Source organism: Pipistrellus kuhlii, unplaced genomic scaffold (genome assembly GCF_014108245.1).
Source record: "Pipistrellus kuhlii isolate mPipKuh1 unplaced genomic scaffold, mPipKuh1.p scaffold_m20_p_5, whole genome shotgun sequence".
Lineage (NCBI taxonomy): Eukaryota > Metazoa > Chordata > Mammalia > Chiroptera > Vespertilionidae > Pipistrellus > Pipistrellus kuhlii.
Genome location: NW_023425551.1, coordinates 59,841,505 through 59,862,768, shown reverse-complemented (window position 1 = coordinate 59,862,768; position 21,264 = coordinate 59,841,505). Strand labels below are relative to the sequence as shown.

Below are 21,264 nucleotides of genomic sequence, written 5' to 3'. Positions count from 1 at the left end.
TATTGAATTTACTGGGATGACATCCTATATAATAAGAGAGGAATATGGTACTTTTATGTTACACGATAATGGTCATGACTGGATCAGCAGACTGCATCCCTGCCCTCTGCTCAGGCCATCTGCAATACCCAAGGGAGGATAGGATACAATAGGAGGGAATAAGAAAGGAGAGGGAGAGGAAGGCAGGCCTGCATGCAGATAGGCCTAGAGCAGAAACAGAAATACAGAAAGGGAGTAAGCTGGCGAGGGGCAGGACTCAGGCAGCACGGAGCAGGGAGCACCTCCCAGAAGCCTGCTGCGGGCTGTTGGCGGGTCCCCAGATGGAGTAGTGGATGGTCCGAGGTGCTCCTTCTTTGTCGCAGCACCGCCCGGGCCGCATTGGCCTCAGCCACCCTTGCTGGGCTGGGTGTCCCTGGCAGGGAACAGGAGCAAGAGGGAAGAAGGGAGGCCAGGGAATGAGGGGCAGTGAACACCTGCCTTCCCCCAATAGGAGCTTTAAGGAGGGAAGGAGGGCTCCTCCCTTTAGCTCACACACATCCCTGCCTGGGCCTCCTCTCTCTCTGGCTCTATTTTCTCTGCCCCTGGAGATTGGGGTCTCTTGTGGAGGCACAACCAGTACCCCAGATCTCCCTTCAGAGTTGGGTTGAACCCTCCGGGGGAGCCAGAAGATGGAGACAAGTGTGGGGGTTAAATGGCAGGGAGCAGCAGCCCCAGTGAGTTTGGGGGGAAGTAACCAGGTGGGGGAGGACAAAACAGGAAGGGAACCTCAGGCTTACCCCCCACTATGGAGGAGTGGCTGCTGGGGCCACCCTCTTCAGGCGGGAGGAGGGGGGGGGGGGGCTGAGGTTGGTGGGTGGGGAGCCTGGGGGCCCTGTTGAGCCTCCCAGTGGGGGTGGCGAGGGTGGGGGAAGATCCAGGGATGCAGAGGGAAGCAAGACATCAGGGATAGTCTGCAGCAGATAATGACCATCATGGACCCACCCCTTTCCCTGTTGCAATCACCACAGTGTTGTCTTTGTCCATGAGTCTTTATTTTTCTTTGCTTAATCCTTCACCTTTCTAACCCAGCCCTCAAGTCCCTTCCCTCTGACAGCTGCCAGTCTGTTCTCTGTATCTATGAGTCTGTCTCTTACCTTGCTAGTTTGTTTTGTTTATTAGATTTCAGATAAAGTGAAATCATATGGTACTTGCCTTTCTCTACCTGGTTTATTTCACTTAGCATAATCCTCTCCAGATCCAACCATGCTGTCACAAAAGGTAAGATTTCCTTCTTATTTACAGCTTAGTAGTATTTCATTGTATAAATGTACCACAGTTTTTGTTTGTTTGTTTTTTATCCGCTTATCTACTGATGAGCATGTAGGATACTTCCAAATCTTGGCTATTGTAAATAATGTTGCAATGAACATATGGGTGCATCCATATTTTTCAAATTAGTGTTTATGGTTTCTTTGCATGTATTCCAATAAGTGGAATTGCTGGGTCATAAGGCAGTTCCATTTTCAACTTTTTGAGGTAACTCCATACTGCTTTTCACAGTGGCTACACCAATCTGCATTCCCACCAGCAACCTCTCCAACTTGTTTCTAGATTTATTGAGGATAGCCATTCTGGCAGGTGTGAGGTAATTTCTCATTTTTGGCTTTAATTTGCATCTCTCTGATGATTAGTGACAATGAGCATCATTTCGTGTGTTTATTGGGAATCTGTATGTCCCCTTTGGAGAAGTGTTTCTTCAGGCCTTTTATCCATTTCTTAATTGGATTTTTTTTATAAGTTCTTTATAAATTTTGGATATCAATCCCTTATCAGATGTATTGGCGAATAATGGTCTCCCATTTGGTGGGCTGTCTTTTTATTTTATTAATGGTTTCCTTTGGTGTGTAAAAAGTTTTTAATTTGCTGTAGTCCCATTTGTTTACTTTTTTCTTTTGTTTCCCTTGCCAGGGGCAATGTATCAGAAAAACGATTACTATGAGAAATGTCCAAGATTTTACTGCCTATGTTTTTTTTCTAGGGTTTTTATGTTTTCAGTCTAACATTCAAATCTTTAGTTCATTTTGAGTTTATTCTTGTGTAAAAAGGTGATCTACTTTCTTTTTTTTTTTTTTTTGCATGTATCTGCTTAATTTTTCCAATGCCATTTATTGAATAGACTATCTTTACTCCAGTGAATGTCTTTTAAAAAGTGAATGACTTAATCATATTTGACAGGTCATTTTTTGAAAGACAAACTATAATACTATAATACAAATCTTACCATTGATAATATAGTTTTACTTATTTGCTTATTTAATGATAAAGAATAGCTTTTATTATAACAGTGCTATACAGAGAAGAAAACGCAAAGCATTATGTTTAAATTCAATTTCAAATGTTATGCAAAATCTGGAAATATGCAAATTTTAATATGATTCAACTTTAATCATAAATTCTACACAATAATAAAATGTTTACTTTGTAAAATTATATTTTTGAGTAGTTTAATTTATCAATTAAATATATAATCAAATGTTAAAAAATTAGTGGTTCACCTAATTTGTAGGGTAATTATAAAATTTATAATTTAACAAACGTTTCAAGGAAATTGGAAATTCCAATGATTATTTGAAAGCATAAACATTAAAAAATATTTAATGATTAGTTGTAAAGATTGTGATGACTCAGAGGGTCATCATAAGGAGTCCTTATAATTATTAAATTAAATTGAAAATAAATAAGGTCATATATTTGTACATTTTAATATAGCAAAATTTGATGAATAAAAATATACATTTAAGTTGAAATGATGTCATAATTATTAAACATAACACTTTACATATAACAAGCAAAATAGGTTGATATTTTAAATTGAGTCTCTTCATCTTCTGAAGCTATGTACTAAAATGGCAAATATGATGTTCTGATAGTAGACTTAGTAAGGAAGGTGAGACCTTCTTATTATGTTAATCCTTGCAATAGTTTATAAAACAAAATAATGAATTTTTTTTAATAAATAAATTCTTATAATTGTATTATTTTTAATTCTTGGTGACAGGTTTATTTTACAGAGGCTAGAAGAAAAAAATTGTGAGAGTATATATATAGTCAATCTCTATTTTTGGAATACAATATCTAAACAATCAAAAGTCACTTAACTGTGGTTGTTCAAAGTTATAAAGCCAATAATTTGCAGCAAAGTTGATTTATGATTGCTGTAAATGATTACTGTAGAATTAGTACCCTTACACTGTAACCTATAATCTCTTAGCCTTAATTTCTGATTTTTCTATCCAAAGATATAAAGAAATAGAATATACCCTTTCTCAAATATAAGGGAATTCAGTACAGCTTATTCTTTTCAGATGTTTCATTTAACAATATATGACAGCTGCTGAGATGCTATAATTAAAAATTCATTAAATATTACCGACTTTTTGAATTTTTGCAAAGGAAGGAAATGAATGTGAGGAATCAAACATTAAGTTTTCCAGTCTTTTAACATAACACATCTAATACTATTAAATAATTATTGCTTAGTTCATGACAGAAACTGTAATGAATTTAGATGAATGAGAAGGGCAAGAATGAAATACTTCAGGAACATGGAGTCAATGAACAAGGAGAGTTGAAACTGGAAGGTGATAGCAGAGCAAAGGAGCATTTGAAACTGTAGGGTGGAAAGGTGTTCTGCAAGTAACAGGCGGAGACCACCAAGAAAAAATTTGCCTGAACAGGATTTTACATATTAAAAAACAAAAACAACTATCTTTGTGTCTCAGCCCACTGTTTTATATAAATTATTTGCTATATTCTTTATGATTTATATTGGTGCCAGAGGAAAAAAGTTGTCTAAAATGTTTTTATTTATTTCTGTAGTCCTCTGTCGGTCTTCTGCCGTGTGATTCTAATTTGGGTTTTAGTGTAATTTCAACATAGTTTTTATGGTTTAATAAAACTTGCACACATTAAAATGCTATTAAACTGTTACACATGGTTAATAATACTGATAGACTTCTGAAAGCAGCTATTATTAAACTGAACAAAGTCATTAGTGTGTTTAATCTTTGCACCAGAATATAAAGTACAGATGCTTAACTGCATCTAGAGAACAGTCATGATATTTTACTATATGTTTCTTCTATTTTTACCACATTTATACATTTCTATTGTATTTTAAATAGGAAGTACTCAAATGAAAATAAAAGAGCAATGAATTGGATTCTAGAATTGAGTTTCACACTGATTATGACTCTGCAGGCAGTTTACAGAGTTCAAACCTTTTTAGGCCTTTGTTTCTTCCTCTGTGTGAAAACTAGATAGGTAGAGGCGATCTCTATAGTCTAGTTGGGTCCCAAAATTCTATGAGTTGATAAGAAACACCCATTTAAGTTAAGAATAGAAATGCAATCAGAAGATACTTTATCTTCTGAACAAACTAATATTTGCATTAATTTTATTTAACAAATATAGTCTGTGAATGGCAGACTTTGAAAAATCTCTTCAATTATCAATCATGATTTTTTTTGTTTATTGTAGCGATTCATATTGTTTATTTGATATTTATTTTTTAAATATATCTTTACTGGTTTCAAAGAGGAAGAAAAAAGGAGTGAGACAGAAACATCAATAATGAAAGAGAATCATTGATCAGCTGCCTCAAGCCCCACACTGGGTATTGAGCCCTCAACCCAAAGATGTGCCCTGACCAGGAATCAAACCATGACCTCCTGGTTCATAGGTCATGTTCAACCACTGAGCAACACCAGCTGGCTGATATTTCTTCATTGGGCAATATGAATTAACTCACACAAACATTTTTAATGCCTAACATATAAATTACTAAAAATAAGATTAGGTGTTTGAAATGTTCTTCTACCTCTCCAGTAATGAATTATATTATGGTTATATCATTAAAATGTCCATACTACCCAGAGTAATCTATAGATTCAATGTACCATGTTTCCCCGAAAATAGGACATCCTCCGAAAATAAGACATACTTACAGGTTTCCTTCTGAGTGAAATATAAGGCATTCCCCCCAAAATAAGGCCCCCCTAGGCTAAACCTGAGAGATTTGGTCCACTGATTCTGAAAGAAATGAAGACACAAGAAATTCACCAGGAAATTCAGGAATTGGATTGTTATGATGATGTTCCAGAAGATGATGACACGATTGTCATTGAATAAATGAGTAAATTCTTGATACTGTAGGATTCAGTTTGTCTGGTTTGTGTTGACAGCTACCGTACTACCATACCATATACAGGTAATAAAGTGCCTTTATTTTCATTTAACAATAAATGTGTACCGTATTCTTCTTCATGGAAAAATAAGACATCCCCTGAAAATAAGACCTAGAACATCTTTGGGAGCAAAAATTAATATAAGACACTGTCTTATTTTTGGGGAAACAGTAATTCCTATCACAATATCTATGGCACATTTTTCAGAACTAGAACCAATACTCCAAAAAAATTTATATGGGCCCACAAAAGACCCCAACTAGTCTCAGCATTCTTGAGAAAGAAGAACAAAGTTGGAAGTACCATGCGACCTGATCTCAAACTATATTACAGGACCATAGCAATCAAAATATTGTGGTACTAGCCTAAAAACAAACATATAGAACAATTGAGGAGAATAGAGATCCCAGAAATAAAACCACATTTATATGGTCAATTAATACTTGATAAAGAAGGAAAGAAATACAATGGGATAAAGACAGTCTATGTAATGAACGGTGCTGGTGAAATTAGACAAATATATGCAACCTCGTACCCCCCCAAAAAGCAAATAAACAAACAAAAATTTAGACCACCTTCTTATACCATAAATAAAAATAAGCTCAAAATGAATTAAGTATTAAATGTGAGACTTAAAACCATTAAACTCTTCAAAAAAAAACACATAAGCAATAAAATCTCTGTCTGATATTTCTCTTAGCAGTGTTTTGTCTGATATATCTCCTTGGGCAAGGGAAACAAAAGAAAAAATAAACAAATTGGATTACATCAAGCATAAAAGATTTTGTATAGCCAAGGAAACCACCAACAAAACAAAAAGACAACCTATGAAATGGTAAAGCATATGATCTGGTTCCTTGAAAGAATAAACAAGATTGATGAATCTCTAGCCAGGCTCACCAAGAAGCAAAGAGAGAGAACCCAAATAAACAAAATCAGAAATGAAAAAGGTAAAATAATAACAGATCCTACAGAAATAAAAAAAGATTGTTAAAAAAAAATACTATGAACAACTCTACTCCAACAAACTAACCCATCAAGAGTAAAGGGACATATTCCTAGAAATAAAAAATCTTACAAAACTCTATCAAGAAGAATAAAAAAAATCTCAACAGGCTCATAACTGTGGAGGAAATTGAAGCAGTCATCAAAAAGCTTCCAGCAAACAAAAGCCTGGGCCACAAGGCTTCAAAGGAGAGTTTTACCAAACAATCAAAGAAGAGTGAAAACTATTCTTATCAGACTATTCAAAAAAAAATTCAAGAGGAATGAATACTTCTAAGCTCTTTCTTTTAATCCAGCATTACCTTAACCCCAAAACCAGATAAAGACACCACAAATTAAAAGAATTACAGGCCAATACCCTCGAACACTGATGCTAAAATCCTCAACAAAATTTTAGCAAATTGGATACAGCATTATATTAGAAAGATCATACACCATTACCAAGTGGAATTATTCCAGGAATATAAGGCTGGTACAATATTCCCAAATCAATAAATGTGATAAATCACATAAACAAACTGAGAGACAAAAGTGACATAATCATATTAATTGATGCAGAAAAGGCATTTGACAAAATCCAATACCCTTTTCATGATAAAAACTCTCAGCAAAGTGGGAATAGAGGGATCATGCCTCAACACAATAGAGGGAAAGCCTTATATGGCAAACTACAGCCATATTCAATGGGTAAAAACTAAAACCATTTCCCCTAAGAACAGGAACAAAACAAAACACCACTCTTGTTCAACATAGTACTGGAAGTGCTAGCCATAGCAATCAGACAACAAGAAGAAATAAAAGACATCCAAATTGGAAAAGAAGTCAAATTGTCATTATTCACAGATGACATAATATTGCACATAAAAAATCCTAAAGACTCCATTAAAAATTATTAGAACTAATAAATAAATTTGGTAATGTAGCAGGATACAAAATTAACACCCAGATATCTGTGGGTTTTTTATACAGCAATAATGAACTCACAGAAAGAGGAATTATAATAAAATAAATATAAATAAATAAATAAATAAATAAATAAATAAAATCCCATTTAGAATTACAACAACAAAAAATTAAGATACCTAGGAATAAATTTAACCAAAAAGGTAAAGGACCTATACTCAGGAAATTAAAGGATGCTGGGGAAAAAAAAGTAATAAAGGAAGACAAATGAAAAAATATACCATTCATGGATTGGAAGAATCAACATCATTAAAATGTTCATACTACCCAAAGCAATGTATAGATTCAATGCAATCCCCATTAATATACCAATTGCATACATCAAAGACCTAGGAAAAACTCTTCAAAAATTCATCCGGAATAAAAAAAGACCCCGAATACCTGCAGCAATCAAGAGAAAGAACAAAGTTGGAATGATCACAGTACCAGATATCAATGTATACTGTGATATCAAAGCAACTGTTCTCAAAATTATCTGGTGCTGGCACCAAGAACAAACATACAGAACAATGGAACAAAACAGTGAACCCAGAGATTGACCAAGCCATTATGCTCCAATAATATTTGACAAAAGAGGCAACAGTATACAATGGAGTCAAGATAGTCTCTTCAATAAAGGGTGTTGGGAAAATTGGACAGATACATGCAAAAAAGATGAAACTAGACCACCAACTTACACCATACAGAAAAATAAACTCAATGTAGATAAAGGACTTAAATGTAAGGCGGGAAACCATTAAAATCATAGAAGAGGCCATAGTCAGCAAAATATTGTATCAGACAGATATCATAGTGCTATCTTTACTGATACAGCTCCTAGGACAATGGAAACTAAAGGATAAATAAACAAATGGGACTACATCAAAAAATAAATCTTCTGCATAGGAAAAGAAACCATCAACAAAACAATAATAAAGCCCATTTGAATGGGAGAACATATTTGCCAATGTTATTTCCAATAAGGGTTTAAATCTCCAAAATTTATAGGGAACTCATACACTGTAACAAAATGAAGATAAACAATGCAATAAAAAAGGATCTAAATAGACGCTTTTTGAAAGAGGACATACAGAAGGCCATGAGACATATGAAAACATGCTCAAAGTTACTAATCATCTGAGAGATGCAAATTGAAACAATGAGGTACCATCTCACACCTGTCAGAAAGGCTATCATCAACAAATCAACAAAGGACAAGTGCTGGTGAGGACGCAGAGAAAAAGAAACCCTCTTGCGCTATTGGTGACAATATAGACTGGTGCAGCCACGGTAGAAAACAATTTGGCATTTCCTCAAAAGATTAAAAATGGAACTTCATTTGACCCAGTAATCTAACTTCTTGGAATGTAACCCAAGAAAACAGAAACACCAATCAGAAAGGATATATGCACCCCTGTGTTCACAGCTGCACAATTTACAATAGTAAAGATTTGGAAACAGCCTAAGTGTCCATCAGCTGATGAGTGGGTTAGAAAACTGTGGTACATCTACACAATGGAATACTACACCACTATATAAAAAGAAGGAACTTTCACCATTTGCACCAGCATGGATGGAACTGGAGGGCATTATGTGAGTCAGAGAAAGATAAATATCACATGATCTCACTCCTTTGTGGAATATAAGGAACAACTGATGAACACAAATAGAACCAGAGTCATAGAAGCATTGAGCAGACCGCCCACTCTAGGAGGGAAGGTGGGGTGCGGGGAGAGGGATTTGTACGCATGCATATGAGCATAACCAGTGGACACAGATGGGGGAAGGAGGTGAGCTAATGTGCTGGGGCATAGGGGTGGCTGGGGAGTGGTCAATGAGAGGAAAAGGATACGTATGTAATACTTTAAACAGTAAAGAATTTAAACTTTAAAAATGTTAATGCAAAATATTGATCAAAACAATAGTTTTGATATAATTTTGTCAACAAAGAAAACAATTATTTTATTATGGTTTAAGTAAATATATCACAGATTAATCCTTGATCTCCACAAAAATCTGATGATTTTACCTGCACATCTTTCCTGCTATTAAATGAGGTTGTTTTCTTTTTGTAAATAAACTGTCTGTGGACTATGTTAAATTGACGCTGATTCTGATGGCTCTTCACAGTCACTCTGAAAATCACCTAGATACTGAACCTCCCTCCCAAGGCATTCACCATTCAGAGACTCTCAGGGTCTTTTGGGAACACTGAATTAGCAGTGAAAATTTTGAAGACAGATGACTCTTATTTAAATGACGCTTGAATAACCCTGTAGCAGTAATGAATGCCTGTGCTTGTCCCTGGGAGAGATTCCAGGAAAAGAAGCAGGCATCTTTGAGTTCCATTGACTTCATGCTTTAAGAAAGGTCACTGTAACTTCCCTGTGGATAACAACCTCTAAAATAACATTCTACAGAGCAGCTTTTTGGTACTTGATTGAACAAATACTGTCTAGTTTTAGGTTCACTTATCTCTATTTTGTTTTAATTTCTTGAACTTAGTGGCTTTTCATGAATAAAATATTGATTTATAACATCGTATCTACAGCAAATAATTGTTTAATTTACTACTGATGACTTAATCCAGGCACTGATTAACTGGAGGACCCTTGCTGTGGTCAAGTGATCATTTTTATAATTTTATTTTATGTAATTACTATTGAAATTAGAAACATGTTTACTTTATCAGACCACCAGAGTAAAATAAGAAAATTCATGTTTAAAAATACAAAATACAAGAATGAATCACACACACACACACACACACACACACATTTTACAAATGAAATGGAACATTAGGCACTATATAGCAAAGAATAATAACTGTATCATAATAATAAATAGTCTGCATGTGCTAAATGATTCAAAATCCAATTTTGGAAAGGAAAGGAGATATGAAATAATCCTACATAATAAAAGGGTAATATGCAAATTAACCATCACTCCATCCCAAAGATGATGGTGCCGATAGCCACAAGATGGCAGTGCCCAGTCCTCTCAGCCCCACCAGATTCCCCCAGTCCAGGGGTGGGGGGGGGGCGCGGAAGGGGGCCTTTGAGAGCAGGCAGCATGAGTGGCCTGGCAGAATGCTTGCTTCATCATTGCAGTGATGAAGCAAATACTCCGTGCCCAGCCTCTGATGGGTCTCTGGCCAGGCCAGGGTGCAGAATGCTTGCATAAGAAGAGAAGGAACCATTGAACTGAGCAGGGTCAAGTGGTCCCCAATTCCTAGGCAAGGTCAGGTCTGGGCGGTCAGAGGTTGGAGGGGGTGGAGGATAGTGTGACAGGAGGGGCTGGTGGCAGAGGCAGATGGGTGAAAGCTGGCTCAGAAAGAGGAAGGAAGCCCTTAATCGGAGTTCTTGGGAACAGGGAGGGAAGTCATTTGCATTTCCCAACCATGGAGGCGCCTCTGGCCAGACCCGGGTCTGAACCATTTGGTGGTTGCCCAGGCATGCATTCTGTGGCCAGCTGTGGATGGGCCTCTGGGCTGCAGAGAGCCTCTGAGCAGTGGACATGAAGGTGCCAAGCCCTCCAGAGAGCTACTGGTGCATGGATTCATGCACAGGACTACTAGTTATAAAATTAGCGATGATTAAATTCAAAAGTCATACATTATGAATATATGATATTTGAAAAATATATAAGCAATGTTTTTTTTAGAATTTTTAATTTCAAATTGTGATTACATTAAGACAAAAATTTATTTTTAGACTTAGTATATTTCCAGTGTATTACCAGAGGGATTATTTTTAAGTTTTGCTAAATATGTATTTAGTTAATTGTGAATAAACAAACACTGACCTGCAGTAAAATGTATGTCCATTAACACAGAGGTCCATATTCAGTTCACGCTCAGCAGAACTATCAATACTTATCTCACAATTTGCACCCACATAGCAACTTGGGCAAATGCAAGTAAAGCCATGGTCTGACTTCTGATTCATACAAGGGGTTTATGTGCAGTTGTAAATGAAGAAATAGAGAGTAATATTTGATTATCAGTGGTCAGACTAATAATGTCATTAAAATTTAATTGAGATTGAACATTAAAAAGCATATGCAGGTGTATCTGCTATTCCTTTTCTCTAGTCACTAAAATATGTTTCTAGCAATAAGAGGTATTTAACTTGATCAGCAGAAATATTCTATCAAATGTTTTATTGTTTAATTTTGAGGGAAATTACATAAATTTTATATAATCATGTACCATTTTATGTTATTAATATAATCATTTTATAAATGAAAGTTGGTGCCATTTATCAGCCTTTTCTTATTTTCCCACCCACAGTGCCTGGAAATCTTAATTCTATTTCTATTTTATGAGTTTAACTTTTATTTTTCTTTAATATTCCAAAAACTAGTGAGACCAGACAGTATGTACTTGACTTTCAGTCTGGCTTATTTTACTTAGCATAATGCTCTCCAGGTTTATAAATATTGTCATAAATGTCAGGATTGCTTTCTTTTAAAAAGACAATATTTTATTATATATATAGATACTACATTTTCCTTATGCAATCATCTGTCAATAGAGACTTGAGTTATTTCCATACCTTGGTTTTTGTGAATAGTGCTACAGTAAACATGGGACTACAGATATTTGAGATAATGGTTTCATTTTATTTGGAAATATACCTAGAAATGCAGTTGTGATCACATGATAATTACATTTTTTTTTTAATTTCCAGCAGTGAGGAACATCTATACTGTTTTAATAGTCGCTGTACCAGTTTACTTTCCTACCAATAGCATTTAGGGGTTCCCTTGCCACCATGTCCTTGCTAGCATTTGTTATCTCTTGTATTTTTTTATAATAGACATCCTAACTGTGAACTTATTTCATTGTGGTTTGGGTTTGATCTGCCTTTCCCTGATGATTAATCATATTGAGCACCTTTTAATGTACTTGTTTCCATTTGTATGTCTTCTTTGAATAACTTATTCAAGTCCTTTGCCCATTTTTAAATTGGATTATCTGTGTGCGTTTTATTTATTTATTTATTTATTTATTTATTTATTTATTTATTTGCCATCACGTTTCATGAGTTTCTTATATGTTTTCAATATTAACCCTTTATCAGATAGATGGTATGCAAATGTTTTCTCTTAGTTCAGAGCCTTTACATTTTGTTGATGATTTCCTTTGCTGTGCAGAAGCTTCTTATTTTGATACAGTCTCACTTACTTATTTTTGTCTTCATATCATGCATCAAATGGAAAATTAAATATTTGTCAAAATCACCAGTTTAAATTACTATCATTTTCAATGGATTGTGCCCTTAAGTATAAAACGTAAGTCATGCTTGAAACCAAGATGGTGATCTTTTATGCTCACCCAAGTGATAGAGTTAAATACATTTTAAAAATAAATTAACGCCATTCTGACATTTGTTCTACCATTACTAAAAATGTGAACTCCTTAAGTATTCCCAAGGGCACTTAGTAGACTATGTGCAGGTACTGCAGTTATTTCTATGGAATGAAAATGCAGAATTCCACAGAGAATGGCCTGAACAACACGGTTCTCTGTTATCCCTATGGCTAGTACACAGAATGAGCGATTAGAAAGAATTACATAAACTAATTGAATTATATTTCCCTTGGGCAGAAATAAATCATTTTTAGACTGCCAAAAGTTCCATCTCTGGGGTTTAAAAGAACCTTTTACTAAATTAATTAGAAGGCTTAATGGAAAATACAAAAACAATTTCTTTACAAAAATCAAAGTGTCACTTAAAGTTCTTGATCTTTTCTGGTTCAAAAATTAAGAGGGATGCCTTTCCTTTTGTTCATAATCATTTATATTATCTTGCTATACTCTATTTAATAAAATAAAATGCTTCCCAAGAAGAATTCACTAATTCAATGCCAGAAATTAAAGAAATAAAAAGCTGGTGCATTCATGGAATAATGTTGTGGACCATGGCAATCTAGACAATTAAGCAAGACCCCAATGCTACAATTACTCAACTTGCATTCAAATTGCTGTGCCGGGAAATTTACAGGAGCACAAGAGCACCAGAGCAGTGACACATTCACTGTGGACTGCTTAGCCAGAGCAAACCACCAGATTGCCTAGTAAACATGCCAGTTATCTCTACGTCAGTTGTGTTCTCTCTGAGGTGTATAGTTTAATTCCAAAAATTTGTCCTGTGATCTCTATACCTCCCAGATGTGTAGAAATGTATTATCTGACATTGTCTTTATCATAAAACATTTTTTTCTCGTAGCATCTTTCCTTTTAGCATTTCTGTTTTTAAAATAGTGGGATACTTTCTTCAAATAAGATCTTGGAAAGCAGAGTATGAGTTCAACCAAAGAACTTGTATGCATATGTGCATGACCCATGGACACAGACAATAGAGTGGTGAAGCCTTAGGTGAGGGACAGGAGCAGGTTAGAAGGGGTCATGTTTGTACTTTAGGCAAAATGAGCTGTCAAACATGGACAAGCAACCTGAAAGATGGAGAATACTTTGTAAGGAATCTGTAGCTTTGTAAAGGACATGAGTGGTGTGAGTATTTAAGAGAAGCCTTGACCCCACTTGTTTTGCTCTTCTCATTTAGATTTGACCTTGCTCTTGAAAGAATAGTGAAAGACATCTGCCCCTAACATAGAGTTTCAAGATTTATAGACTAGAACTAATAAAGAAATAGAGAAAAATATCAAGAAGAAGATGTAAGAAAATATTTCTAATAAACACAGAAGTATGTGTGAAAGGAATAGGCTATGAGGCCAAAAGGACGGACGGACACACACACACACACACACACACACACACACAAATGAGCAAGAGAGTATTAATAAATATTTCCTAATATGAACCAGTGTTTAATTCTATTTTCTGCACCTAAGGTACATAAATAATTTTTAAGAGCAATACATTTAAAATATCTCAAATTCTCCTAAAGAAGATACTGACTAAATAAATATGGTACCTCCAAGCCATGTAATATTAATAAGAATAAAGATAAATATATATATTAATGTAGAATAATGTGCAATGGTAGATTAAGTAGAAAACCAAGGTACTCTGCATGTATAATAAATATCCCCGTTTATGAGTTCTTCTTTATTTTAAATACTTGTTTTCAATTGAAAGAAAGATTTTGTACAATGAATGACTTGTGGGAAAACAGTTAACCATTTGCTGGAGGATTCCAACTCAAACCTTATCCTGAAAAGCATACTTATGAATGCATCATTTATTGCAAATTAAAAGACAGTGAGAAAAATACTAAGTAATGTTAGAAAACGCTTTTATTGGTTTTAGAGAAAGAGTAAGGGAGAGGAAGAGAGAAAGAGAAACACCAGTTGGTTGCCTCCTGCACACCCCTTACTAGGAGTCAAACTCATATCTCAGGCATGTGTCATAACAGGAAATTGAACCAGCAACCTATTGGTGCATGGGACTATCTCAAACAACTGAGCTACAACAGGCCAGGGCTGGAATAACTTTTTTACTAAACCCCTTTTACACTTGTCAGAAGCCACAGAACCTTGAGAGGAAATCTCAGTAAATGTGGATACATTAACCTTCTGAATGTCAATATGCACTATATATTGATTAAAAATTAACAAAGGAATAGAATTAATAAAATTCTATTAATCAAAGTGTATATTATGAAAGTGTATATAATGTATATGACAGACAAAAGGTGAATAACCTTATTATATAAGAAGACTCATAAATGTCAGCTCACATTTGAGGAAATATACAAATACAAGCACACACACATTTTTTTTTCTTTAATCCTTTTCTTTCTGTTTAGATAACTTCTTTAGTTCTTTAGATTAGATATGCTGGTGATAAATTCGTAGTTTTCCTTCATCCTAGAATTCTTGATTTCTTCTATTCTGTTTTCATTATTTTATTTTATTACTTTTATTATATATTTATAATTTGATATAGTACTCAAAGTAATGTATCACCTCTATTGTGGCAGTTATCCGTAGTCTCAACAAAATAAAGGGAAATGTTTGCTATGTATATCACTCTTCTCTCTTTTCTTCCATCTGTGTATGTGTGTGTGTCTGTACAGAATTGAGTTCGTTGCATTTTGAAAAACCACTGCATCCATTTTATATCTGATCATGAATTTGTTTTTCTCTAGCATTGATTCTAATTTTTAAAATTTTCTTCAAATTATCAGATTGACAAAAGAAAAAAAAAAAGAGTTTGTTTGTATTTTTCTCCCTCCAGCCCTAGCATAAACTTTTTTTTTTCACTCTTCAAGGAGCTTTAGATCTGACCACCTGTTTCATTGTTGACCTGAGTGGTTTTTTTTGTGTGTGTTTTTTTCAATCAGCACTGCCCCCAAGTTTGTCCATTGCTCTTGACTCTTTAGCCTGGAAAGACAGACTTGGACATTAATTCATAATGCCTTTTAGAGGTTGTTGTCTGTGCATTGCAACATAGAGAGAGCTATAATAAATAGGTCAGCTAAGTAAGAAACATATCTATATCTCCAACTGATTGTAAGAAGTTATGTCTGAAAATTCTTATACTGTGGTTTCCCATAGATATTAAATATTTAATATTTGCAGACTAAATAATCATAAGTACCTTTAGCGTGCCCTTAATGTATTAGTACAAAAAGGATGATTAAAATAAAATATCACCTATATATGTAAAATCCTAATATGGAAATTGTCCCCTCGGGAGTTCAACTGGGAGACTGGGAATTTGATCAATCACTATGACATGCGATGACCCACAGGAGGCAGCACGGAAAGAAGGGAGGCCCCTGACAGCAGGCAGAATCGTGCATGTACATCAGGCCTTTAGTTGAATTAATATAGCTGGCAAAATGAGATTTTAAAAGGTAGGGAAACAGAATAGTTATCTCTAACACTATATTTAGAAAACTTAGTGCATAAAATATAAGCATTTCAAATCTGTAGAGGAATTTTAGGTGAAATTTAGATAATAGTTCTTGGGAAAATCACTGATTTCTTTCATCCTAACAATATATTTATGTTAAGTTAAGGTATTAAAAGTCTTATCAATGCCAAAATTATTGTAGATGGAAACAACAAGAATTTTATTTAAATATTGCTATATAAAAGCACTTTCTAAAAAGAGATGCAAACCTAGTCATTAAAAAAGTTAAATGAAAATATAAAAATTTCATAGAATATTAGTTTTATAAAGCTTTAGAGACGATTTGCAATTTTGCAGAATCTAGTGGATTTTATTTATAATTGTAAATATTATATACCGACCAAAAAGAAAAAGACAAGCAAGCCCAAAGAAAATTCTATTAATCAAAGGCTATGGCTACACAAAGCACAAAGATCTACAAATGACAAATAACTATATGGAAAGGTGCTAAATCTAGGAAAATGTAAATTAATGAAGTGATAAATTTTCCTCATCAAATTGGTCAACACTTGTAAAAAGTATGTATTCACTTAATAGGATACAGGAAAACTGGTATGCTCATTTTATCAGTAAATAAATACAAAATTTCAACACTTATTTGGAATCCTTTTTAGCTATTAAAAACAATGGGTTAGGACTCAATTATAATGGAAAAGTGCCTACAATATAATAGTTAAAGCAATTGGTTTTCCCAGCCTCCAAAACTGTGATAAATAAATATCTGTTGTTTAAGCCACCCCGTCTATAGTATTTTGCTTACAACTCTAAACAGATTAAGGGAGGTGAAATAGTGAGACTTTAAGAGGCCTTGTGTTTGAAATAAAATGGGTGAAGATTGTCCAATCTGACTGCCATCTGTCAAGGAATGATTCCAATTCCATGGAAGATGTAGTAAGAGTTAAAACCGCTGGCCAAAGGGCCAATAAAAGGCAGCATAAAACAAAGCAGTGGCATCAAGGACTCAGTCATGTCCTCTCTGCTTCTCTGATGATTCATAGCCCTTTGCCCATTAATTGAAAAATTGCCCAAAATGAAGCAACGAAATAGAGAGAGTTCACCATGAATTGGCCAGAATGTCTTTTCTACTATTTGTGAATTTTAAGAATAAGTAAGGTAGCATCTTCAGTGAAATTTTATATATCTTAATAAATACTTTGAAATTCATAAAGTATTTATTGATATGGAAAAGTATCTACCAGTAAATATATAATTACATGAAAAATTGCACTATATAACATGATATGTTATTACCCTGTTTTAATTGTGATATTTTATTTACATGTGTTTATGCATAAAAATGTCTTAAAGATCATATTCCTCATTAAACTTGTTTTTCTCTGGAAAATAAGTCACTAAAGTACATTTCTATGTAAAAATATTAGAAATAAATATAAACGATTTTAACAATTCTTCTTATAGCAATGCATGTAAATACTAATATATACAAATTCACTTATATAATCACATATTTATTTATTTATTTATTTCATTCAGAAGAATGCCACATTTATACTAGCAAGAGACAATTTTTAGAGATTACTGCAGGCAATATATGCAACCACACAAACAAGATATATGCCTCATATACCAGGAAATTTAGTAACTAACTTGTCCTTTTCAAAGTTATGTATGGTTTTCATTATCTAGAATAAAGTCAAAATAATATCAATGAATAACTTTTAAAATATAATGTATGTCAGAAAATGCACTAATTGACTTACATGTATTATCTAATTTAATTCCTACAACAATCTAAGAATAGTGGTTATGATGACACTCACTGAATAGCTAAAACATGATTTTGTTCAAGAACACACAGAAGGTAAGTAGGAAAATAGAGGTCAATCATCTTCCCCCTTAATGCATTTAAGTACCCCATCACTCTCTCCAAAGGATCATTTACTGAGTATATGTCACCTCTTATGTACATAACCGTACTATGACCCTATGATGTATAAACTGTATTTTACTAGGGTAGGAGAGAGGAACAGAAAGGATTTAAATAAAATATTCACAGTCTCACTATGCTGAAGGCTTCTTTAGTCCCTATGCTTCCTTCCTTTACCATGTCTCTGTTAGCAGGAAGGATTCGGAAGAACTTACCATTATCCGGAAAGGCTTATGAGAGTCTCATGTCCCAGGAATAGTCATAAACTTCAGGCAACCAACATTTTCCAACAGATTAGGCATTCCACATAAAATACCATATGTCCATTAGATCAAAGTGGACTCCTGAATACTGGAAGAAAGATCCTGAGAGTACTACAGATGTTGAGGATTGCTACATGCACACACATCTGGGCATATCTATCTAGTATGTATGTATGTATGTATGTATGTATGTATGTATGTATTTATTTTGTGTGTGTGTGTGTGTTATCTGGGTCATTGAATCTTCTCTCATCCCTACACATCCACAGACACCTGTGTATTCTAAGAGTAGAGAGAGGTAGGCATGTTACAAATTATAAACCTTCTAAGGTACATTGTTCAATGACCATATCCAGAATTTAGTTTAATAAAGGCTCCAGATTTCAGAAGTTTAAGATAGCAAGAGACAGAGGGGAAAAGGCAGAAAGAGGCTGTGATGTTTGTTTGAAGCAGCTGAAAAATTCCATAAAGAAATGGTGAGGAACTGTGTAGTTAAATCATTAATAATTGAAGAAATAACTCTGAAATCTACAGCAAGTGGTTTGATTGTTCTTTTGAATTACTTTAGATTTAATTGAAATTATTCAACTTACATTAATATTGATCTCAGATCTTGGGCTAGTCCATTCTGTATTGCAGGAGCATTGATATTCATTAGTGACATCTGTGCATCTGAAACACAATTGCATTTTTAAGTAAATAAGACATTAAAGCATAAATTCAACAGAGTTTAAATATTTAGAATTGCTCTTTTCCAGTTCAGTTTAAAATCGAAACCCAAACACACACACACACACACACACACACACACACACACACACAAATACACACACACACTCCCATGAACAGAAGGCAGTCTATTCCGGTTTCTTATCCCAAGGTGACTGGGTTGAAAGAACAAATCAATGTTCATTTTTGCCATCTTCCCCATGGCAATGAAAAGAAAGAAGAGTTCTAGAAGATCTATGGTACATGTAGGGCTAATACAGGAAACTGGAGGCAGCTATGGCTGAACTCTATTGCAATGAGCTATCCATCTTCTTCCTGCCTTCCCTTTGTACAAAGTCAGTGGCAGGACTAGGGAAAAACAAGTAATAATAGTGCTACAAAGGCAACTTGGTGCTTCTGAAAGACATTCTTCTTTGTCACTTGCATCTCCTAGAAATGCCCCTATTCTGGATTTGCATAAACTAAATTGCTATCAATGAGCAGAAGCATTATTATACAATTCCATAAAGAAATCCACAAAATAGCTTACATGCACATAGGGATGGAAGAACCAGTTTACTTAGGAACATATTAAATACTGAGTGTGTGGTATTATCCCTCCATAGAGCAAATAACAGAATGTCTTCTCATCCTACCTGCTGCTTCTATTACTGCGAGCAGTTACCTTTAAGTATATTAAAGCCCAATTAATCTGCATTTATTGAAATTTATGCTAATGTGTAGAAATAAAAGAAGGGCAGAGAAAATATATCAGTGCATTGCATTAAGTAGAACAGGCAGCATCTGTCATCTTAACTGTACTTAGCTCTAGTTTTATGAAGGAGCATAATTAAAATTAACTTTATCAACTTTCCCTTGACATTAAGTCTTAAGTATTGTGAGTTAAATATACTCTCTGAGATTTAATAATAGAAAAACAAAAGTAGCTACCTTCCCTGCAGACAAGGATTTGAGAAGCAATCATTTGCATTTGTTTCACAGTGTGTTCTGGAAAAGCCACTCTTGCAGTCACAGGTATAATGATTGATGCCATCAATACAAGCTCCATCATGGAGACAGGGTTTTGATAGACATTCATCTATATTTACTTCACAAGTGATGCCTACATAGAAAAAACAAAACAAAACATGAGCCTATTTATAAGCAAAACACAAAAGTTTGTTCATCATGATAAATGTCACCAAGAAATCAAGGCTCCCTTCCTGTGAAGATAATTTGACATATTGTAGCAAAACAAACAAGCAAGCAAACAGAGAAATAAATACACTCCTAAGGTTAGATATGTGTTTATATATGAACACTCAGACTACTAATTTAATGTAAATGAGAAAAATAAATCACCAGCTTAATCTACTTAAAAGATTGTTTTCCAGTATGAGTTCTTTATTGTGAATATTAGTGAAGTAATGAATTATATTAAGTTATCACTATAAATATTAATTTCTACATTTTTTGGTAATAATTCTTGAAAATAATTTATTACCTACAGGAATTAAGGGTTAGAAGTTTTCAAAATTTGGCCCTGATGAGTCTATTAATGCACTATCTGAGATTTCTACTAGTAAATGTAATCTAACTTTGGCAAAATACCTGGTGTTTTCAAAGGCCAAGTTTTGAATATTTATTAAACACCTACCTTGCACTACCTCTGTGCTCAAGTATAAGTACATGAAAAAGTTCCACAAAAGAGAGAAAGAACAACGTGTTAATCCAGAAACATTTCAGAGAGACAATTTTTATAGATAGAAAACATCTAGAGAAAAAAACATAAGCAAAGTTTAATGGAAAGGTAGACTGTGTTTTAGGTTTCACATGCTGCAGATATTAGGAAAAAGTAGAGAATTATTATAAAATGTTTAGATTAATCCCTTTATTCATTGTGTCCATCTGTACTGAGCATCTACTAACAAAAACTACCATTACTGGTATGCCAGGTTCTGTGCTGAAGGCTGTACACACATTATTTTAATTAATGCTCATCAAACATGAAGAGAGATATTAACTTTAAACCACTATTGAGTAAGCAAGGGTTTGGAGAGTGTCAATCATTCTTCCAGATCACATAGGCCATTGCAGCAGATAAGGATTCAAATCATGTTCTCTGTAACTTGTACTTCTAATCATTAGTTTAAATGGACTATTTTGCAACTACTATATGTGCACAAGTTGTTATGCTGAGTAGTACAATGTGCACTGTTAAAAGCATGACAACAGGCCCCAAATGGAGTGACTTATGCTAAGCCTCATGTCACCAAACTGACACTTAATTACAGTTTTAGCTCTCCCAGTAATGGAATCTTAAGCCAATCAATCAGAAATAGCCAA

The 21,264-nt window shown here is 34.3% G+C and overlaps 1 protein-coding gene across 1 annotated transcript in view; it reads right to left on the bottom strand.

The window, feature by feature from the left end:
- Positions 1-21,264, bottom strand: part of EYS (eyes shut homolog) — a 1,188,193-nt gene that overhangs the window by 746,776 nt on the left and 420,153 nt on the right. The window contains 3 exon segments of the mRNA XM_036415133.1: positions 10,977-11,139; positions 18,803-18,882; positions 19,870-20,041. Of these exon segments, the coding sequence (XP_036271026.1) occupies positions 10,977-11,139; positions 18,803-18,882; positions 19,870-20,041 (415 nt within the window).